Source organism: Cebus imitator, unplaced genomic scaffold (assembly GCF_001604975.1).
Source record: "Cebus imitator isolate Cc_AM_T3 unplaced genomic scaffold, Cebus_imitator-1.0 Scaffold222, whole genome shotgun sequence".
Classification (NCBI taxonomy): domain Eukaryota; kingdom Metazoa; phylum Chordata; class Mammalia; order Primates; family Cebidae; genus Cebus; species Cebus imitator.
The window spans coordinates 833938-842056 of NW_016107537.1; the positions used below are offsets into that span (position 1 = coordinate 833938).

General features: G+C 41.4%; 1 protein-coding gene across 1 annotated transcript; it reads left to right on the forward strand.

Annotated features, from left to right (window-relative positions):
- The first annotated feature begins 839 nt into the window (after positions 1–839).
- IL36B (interleukin 36 beta) lies at positions 840–6314 on the forward strand. The gene is made up of 4 exons (XM_017496691.2): positions 840–987; positions 3265–3372; positions 5119–5258; positions 6102–6314. The coding sequence occupies exons 1-4, from the start codon at positions 840–842 to the stop codon at positions 6312–6314; spliced, it is 609 nt and encodes a 202-aa protein (XP_017352180.2).
- Positions 6315–8119: the final 1805 nt, after the last annotated feature.

Below are 8119 nucleotides of genomic sequence, written 5' to 3' on the forward strand. Positions count from 1 at the left end.
CCATCTGGTCTAATCTGCATTTCCTCATTGCTGTTTTCTGATGTTGGTTCTGCTCTTATTAGTCAGGAAGCACAGACCAGTTATACTTGTGTTGCTCCACTATCACTCATCCAGAGCCTCACAAGACCTTCGGGCCCTATCAGCTTTCTTGACAAAGTGAACACACCCAAGGGCAGGAGAGGATGCTCTTTCCTTGGTCACTAAGGGGCTTGGGAGTCCTGGAACAGTTTTCAGAACACTTTCATGCAGGTAGAGCCTTGACTTTGAACTGGGGATAAGAGCATCACTTGCTAAAGGTAATCTGCTGCTCAGAAGCCAGGTGTGGGGAACTTCTTTCACTTCTGTGTGTCTAGCCTTAGGGTGCCTCTGGGAGTCTTGTCAAAGGGCTGCTTACAAGGGTGCAGGTTGGTGATCTGCTTACCCACCGTGTAGGAACAACTATTGAGTCAGACATCAAGGACCCTGAGGGAAGGAGGGTTGTGAACAACTGATTCTCACTATGGAGGGTCTGTGATATTCTTGGGGACTGTTCTGGTGACGTAACTAGAAAGAGGCAGATGACCCCTAATAGTCAAAGCACCTCATGGGGCCCATCAACGGCCATGTGCAGGATCCTTACAGATCCCTCTTTAGTTGAGGAATGGAGGAAGATGGGCTCAGTGAGGCAGGCTAGCTACCAATTACTTAGGAGTGTTCAGCTTGAAGTCAGGAAAAGTATAGATTAACCCACTGTGTGGAGAGCTAAAATGGAGACACACACACACTCCCTCCTTCCTCTCAACTCATGAGACTCAGAGCACGAGAAGGTGCCTGTGGTGATGTGTTGGAATCTCCTAACAATGCCATATGTGATGAATGGAATGTATGCCAAGACCATCACAGCCTGGAGAAACAGGACTATGCCAGCCACAGCAGATATGGGAGCTTCCATTCAGGGTTTTCTCACCTCGAAATATGCTGTGCCCATCCTTATTCTCAAATATGCACGTGGGAGAGGCTCTCAGGGCAGTTCTCTCTAAATAATTTTTACAGTAAAATTTTAGGTGGAGAGGAGAAAAAAAGGATAACATTTTTCTTCTCTCCTTCTCTCACATGGCAAGCCATTGACAAACTCCTTCCCGCCATCTGATCTACCTTGTCCTCCTCACAAAAGGCTCTGAAGACATCATGAACCCACATAAGCAGTGAATTGCAAACTAGCTTGGAAATATCTCCACACGACCTCATCGAAGACAATAGGATGGAAAGACCCCTATCATTTGCTAAGCTATAAATATATTAACTTTTGCTAAAACCCTCAGTTCATGGAAAAAAACACCTTAAACTTCATATGGAACCAAAAAAGAGCCCACATAGCCAAGACAATCCTGAGCAATAAAAACAAAGCTGGAGGCATCACACTACCTGACTTCAAACTACATTACAAGGCTATGTAATCAAAACAGCATGGTACTGGTGCCAAAACAGAGATATAGACCAATGGAACAGAACAGAGGCCTCAGAATTAACGCCACACATCTACAACCATCTGATCTTTGACAAATCTGACAAAAACAAGCAATGGGGAAAGGATTCTCTGTTTAATAAATGGTGTTGGGAAAACTAGTTAGCCATGTGCAGAAAGCTGAAACTGACCCCTTTCCTACACATTATACAAAAATTAATTCCATATGGATTAAAGATTTAAACATAAGAACTAACACTATAAAAACCCTAGAAGAAAACCTAGGCAATACCATTCAGGACATAGGCATAGGCAGGGACTTCATGACTAAAACACCAAAAGCAAGGGCAACAAAAACCAAAATAGACAATTGGGATTTAATTAAACTTACGAGCTTCTGCATAGCAAAAGAAACATCATTAGAGTGTACCAGCACCCAACAGAATGGGAAAAAAAAAATTGCAATCTACCCAACTGACAAAGGGCTAATATCCAGAATCTACAAAGAACTTAAACAAATTTACAAGAAAAAAACCCCATCAAAAAGTGGGCAAAGGATATGAACAGACACTTTTCAAAAGAAGACATTTATGCAGCCAACAAACATATGAAAAAATGCTTATCTCCACTGGTCATTAGAGAAATGCAAATCAAAACCACATTGAGATATCATCTCATGCCAGTTTGAATGGCAATCATTAAAAAATCTGGAGAAAACAGATGCTGGAGAGGATGTGGAGAAATAGGAATGCTTTTACACTGTTAGTGGGAGGGTAAATTAGTTCAACCATGTGGAAGACAATGTGACAATTCCTCAAGGATCTAGAAACAGAGATGGTATCTGACCCTGCAATCCTGCTACTGGATATATACCCAAAAGATTATAAATCATTCTATCCTAAAGACACAAGCATCCATATGTTCATTGTGGCACTGTTTACAATAGCAGACTTGGGACCAATCCAAATGCCCATCAATGATAGACTGGATAAAGAAAATGTGGCACATGGAATACTATGCAGCCATAAAAAGGATGAGTTCATGTCCTTTGCAGGGACATGGATGAAGTTGGAAACTATCATTCTCAGCAAACTGACACAAGAACAGAAAACCAAACACCACATGTTCTCACTCATAAGCAGGTGTTGAGCAATGAGAACACATGGACACAGGGAGGGGAACAACACACACTGGGGCCTGTTGGGGGGATTGGGGGAGCTAGGGGAGAGGGAGCAAAGGGTTGGGGGATTGGGGAGGGATAACATTAGGAGAAATACCTAATGTAGGTGACAGGGGTGTGGATGTAGCAAACCACCGTGGCACGTGTATACCTATGTAACAATCCTGCACAATCCGCACATGTACCCAAGAACTTAAAAGTATAATAATAATAATAAACTCAGTTCATAAAACAGCCTTCGAAAATCTCAGGGCATCTAGCTCTTTTGCTGTTATCTGTATTTAGAATTCCTTGTTTATTTTGATAAGAGGATTTTTTAAAAACAACATACTGATAACTAATTTAAATATTATGGGGTTTTGTTACCACCTAGACATTTTATCATTCAGCAAAGGACAAGTCACTAGTAGCCCTAGAAAAAGGTGAATCTTGGGACTGTGATTGCATATAGATCCTTTCAGATGCTTTGATTCACAAACTAGCCCCTGCCCTATCTCCCCTCTATTTACCTTTATTGCCATTACTTCTCAGAGCAATGAGACTCTCTCCAGAAACTCAAAAACCATTAACACCAGGATGGAACTGGAGTCCTGAAGTTGATAACCTCACATGTATTAGGTGCATTTTTGTCATCTGGCAGTGGAGGTAGCACCCAAATCCTATGTTATTCATGATTCTCAAAAGATGATGTGGGTCCTGAGTGGAAATTCTTTAATAGCACCTCCTCTTAGCAGAAGTGTTAAGCCTGGTGAGTGACAATCAAGCCCACTGTTGCTTCTTGAGGGGATGCCACCTTCACCAGGAATGAGGCTGAGCTTGCACAAGGCTGGCCCTGGACCTTGCCCACTTCTAGGCACCAGCCCAATGACCACAGGAAGGTCAAGTGAGAAATGGCACTATGATTCTTTTTGACAAAGGAAATCCCATATCTATAAATGACAGTGCAAGGAGTTGACAGCTCCTCTTACTTAAAGAAAATATCTTCAGATTAGAAGGGCTTATCCATTCAAGCAACAGCTGACCTTCCCCTTGGAGTTTCTCTCCTTCAGTTTCCAAACCTGGCTACCTATGTCCTGAGATTCAAACTCCATCGTCTTTCTACCACCAAACCTACACAGCTTTCTAAGTTGGCATCCTCTTTTCTAATAATGGGGAAACAGTCCTTCCTCCCATCAAAAGGCAGTCCACCTCAGCTTCTTTCCCTTTCTCCAGAACATCAATGTTTGATTTAATTCCTTGCTTCCCTGCAAATTCCACCTTTGTTTACTGGACGCTTTCTATCGCCGTCAGACATGCTGTAATCTAATATCGCCAATCTTACTGCCAAAACCTTCTTGATTCCCACATTTTATTCCTATCAACACATTTTCTTACGCCAATCACAGCCAAACTTCATGAGAGCTGGCTGCATAGTTTGCATCTGCTTTACCTCCTAGTCATCCTTACATCCAAACATTCTAATGTCTGGATTACTCTGACTACTCCCCCAACCTCCTATCTCACCCATGACCTTCAAATACTTCAGATGCTTCTTGGTCCCCATTCTATTTGGCCCTCAGCTCATTGGTGTAATGAACTATTTCCTTCTTGAATACTCTACATCTTCTCCTTCTATAAGAACATTCCTTCTCATGAGGTTCACTGGCTCCTCTTTTGCATTTTCCTTTATGACTCTTCTTTATCTCTGAAATCTCCAAATGATGGCATTCCTCAGAAATCATTTATGAGCCCTGTAAATGGGTAATGAGCTGGTTTTTTGAATTGATGAATCACCCCTATGCTCATTCACTCTGCCATTTACACTTCAAACACGTTATCTCCTCTGAATAGTTTATCCACATCCTTTTGAGGTTCTCTCAGAAACCTCTAAATTCATGTATCCTAAGTGGAACTATGCTTCTGTCTTCTCAAAACCATTAATAGTCTCTGTTAGTGGCACTTCCATCCACTTCATTTCCTTGAGCCAGAAATACAGGAGGCTTCCTTGATTCCTCCTTTCCCTCACTCTCCATCCAATCTATTAGCAAAGACTGCTAGGTCTGTGTGCAAAACATGCCTGATTTCTAAGATAACATCATCTCTTGCCTGCACCACTGCCATTACATTCTCACTGCTTCCTCTCACTTTATCTGTGTAGCTCCCATCCCATCTCCTGTGGTAGCCCATGAGATATAAGCTCCCCACATTTATCTCATGGGCTACATCTTAAGCATATGACCACATTTTGCTGCAAGGGTGGTAGGAAATTTTACCTTTATTTTTGGGAAGCAATGTGTTCTGGTGACAACTGGGGTTCTGACATTAAGGAAGAAAAACAAAATGGGTTTGAGGAGGGTGATGGAGGGTGCCTGCCACATAGCTAATAGAAAGAGCCTGTCTGGGAGAAGCCTGTCACTATTCCCTGCCTGGGAGGAGTAACTAAGTGTCAGACCAGAAAGACTGAAACTTCATGCTACTTGGAGCCTAACACCTTCATTTTCCTTTGTGTTTCCAGTCACTCTTGCTTTAATAGCCTGTAGAGACACAGAATTTGGTGATGAGAAAAAGGGTAATGTAGTTTACCTGGGAATCAAGGAAAAAGAGCTCTGTCTCTTCTGTGCAGAAATTCAGGGCAAGCCTACTTTGCAGCTTAAGGTGAGTCATTGTGCAGCTAATGAGAGAAGTACCATCAAATGAACTTTTGATTTCATTCAATATGTTGCCGAATAAAAGTAATATTCTTGCAATTCTGGATTATTCAAAGTAAGAAAATAATTCGGACTTGGCTTATCCCCAAATCTATAAATGCTGCCTTTGGAAGGGAGATAACACTTTTTTTAATGTCAGAGCATAGATCCTCTGAAAGATAGCAAACACACTTACAGGAATGTTTCAGAAAAGCCAAAGAACAGTAGTTTCTCCATTCTCAGTCCTGATTAACTACCTTCTGGAAACCCTCTAAGATGATAGGATGCTCTCACTAAAGCAAAGGCTGCTGCACAGCAGAGGAGACAAAAAGAGATTGTTAATGTGAATTTTGCAGATTACATGTTTATAGTCTGTGTACCATAAACACACAAATCTTACCAAGGCAATATTGTAGTTATGAAGCTAGTCCTTCTGCTATTGATGAAAGTTGTAATGCATAAGGCCATTTGGGAGTTAAGAATACAGCAAGACTGGCCTTAACCTGCAGATAAATGCATACTAAAAGCACCAAGAAGAGGTTTAAACCTCCCTCTATTCCAGAGAAGACAATGATACTTCAAAGAGTCAGAAGCACCTTGTGTCAGAGGATCCTGGGGTGGAGCTAGGCCATGGGAACCCAGCGAATTCCCTGTTTTAACAGCCTGATGCCCTGCTTCATCTGCCTGTGTCCCGAGCCTCTGTCCCTTCCTTTGGGGGCAGCAGTGACTCTCCTGTTGTACACTCAGTGCTGAGTTACTTTAGCTTCCTCCTCCCACCCTCCTCTCTAACAAGCCTCTTTTCCACCCCCAGGAGAAAAATATCATGGACCTGTACACGGAGAACAAAGCAGAGAAGCCCTTTCTCTTTTTCCACAATAAAGAAGGCTCCACCTCTCTATTTCAGTTAGTCTCTTACCCTGGCTGGTTCACAGCCCCCTCCTCCACATCAGGACAGCCCATCATTCTAACCCAGGAGAGGAACAAAACTAATAACACTAACTTCTACTTATATTCTGTGAATTAAATTCAGCCTAAGCTGTGGGTGGCTGATTCCAGGTTAGAGAATTAAGCTGTCAGAGTCATCTTACCAGGTCGTCATGCAACTGAGTTCACCAGCAGTTCAACCCATCCATAGCTTACCTTACTCTTCCAAAAGCCACCACCTCCTCCAAACATCCATTTCTGCACCAAGACCCTCACTTGAATGTCATTATCCCAGGATAATGACTAAGAATCACTTTCCATCCTTTCTTGATCTTACCCCACCAACCACTCAGCTACCATGCCCAGTTTAGTCAACCCTCAAAATGCTGCTTGATACAACCATCCATTCCTATTCCTTCTGTGAATCCATGGTGGAGAGTTGTGGATCCGTGACATTTTTGTTCATACAATTCTTTCAGTAAAAGAATAGGATGCATTAATTTTTTGCATGTGTATTATAAACATTATAATACCTAACCCAAAGACAAAGCTAAAGAATGAGATGAATGTGAAAGTTTGCATGTCTTCATAATCATAAGGGATTCTTAATGTCATTAGTTAATAATTTGACACACAGTGTATACACTTAACCTTTGAACAACATGATTTTGAACTGCACTGGTCCACTTAAAAACGATTTTTTTTTTCAATAAAAGTTACACCAAATGTCCTGGCTTCTCCTGCCTCCTCCTCTAACTCCTCCACCTCTTCTGCCTCTTCACCCCTGAGACAGCAAAAGAACCCCTCCTCTTTCTTCTCCTCAGTCAATGTGAAGATGATGAGCATACAGACTGTTATGATGATCCGCTTCCACTTAATGAATAACAAATGTTTTCTCTTCCTTACGAGTTAATAGCATTTTCTTTCCTTTAGCATACTTTATTGTAGAAATACAGTATATAGTACATATAACATGCAAAACGTGTGTTAATTGACTGTTTGTGTTATTGCCAAGGCTCCTTGTCAACAGGAGGTTATTAGTTCAGTTATTAGGAAGTCAACAGTTATACATGAATTTTTGACTGTACTGCTACCCCCATGTTGTTCAAGGGTCAACCATACTTTGGTTAAGATCAATTGTTAACCATGGTGAATGTAAATCAATCCATATTTCAAAAAATCATTTATATTGGTTTTAAGTTCTTTCAGACAACTTCTAGAATGGAATGTTTTTTGTTTTTATAAAGTATTTGGAAGGAGGCATATCAGCTATGATACATTGTTATTATTCATGTTTTCTGGAAATTTGGTAGCATACATTCAAGCTACACCTTCTTTGTAGGGATACTTTTAATCCAGTTGTCCATTTTGTAAGGGTTATTTTAATTAAAGTTTGTAATATAATCTGCAAATCCACTAAGACCATGTAGACTGCAAAAAATATACTGTAATTTCCTGAGCATGAACACGAGCATAACAGGCTGTCTTCTCTCAAGAGACCTTGTCCTTCTTTGCACATGACAAGTAGATGTATTGGGTCTTGCAATGGATATCTACTGCTGAATTCAAATTTCTCAACCAGGCATAATTTGTCCCAAAACCTATGCTTCTGGCATTGTCTCTTATTGCTTCAGTGCCCATGATTCTGTTTGGGATACTCCTTGAACCCCACCTTACATGCTGTTAGCAGAACTTTTCCTCCAGTCATTGCCATGCAACAAGATTTGAGGAGGTGTAACCCGGCAGTGTATTGTCTCAGCAACATTGAGCATTTCTCTCTTCCTGCTCCAGGGCTCCCAAGATAACTTGGGGAAGGAAATTTGCTGGAACCTAAGTTGGAATTCACACATGCATAAACCTGGACATGAGAGGGAGCTGCTCCATGGGAACCCTTGACCAATGGGG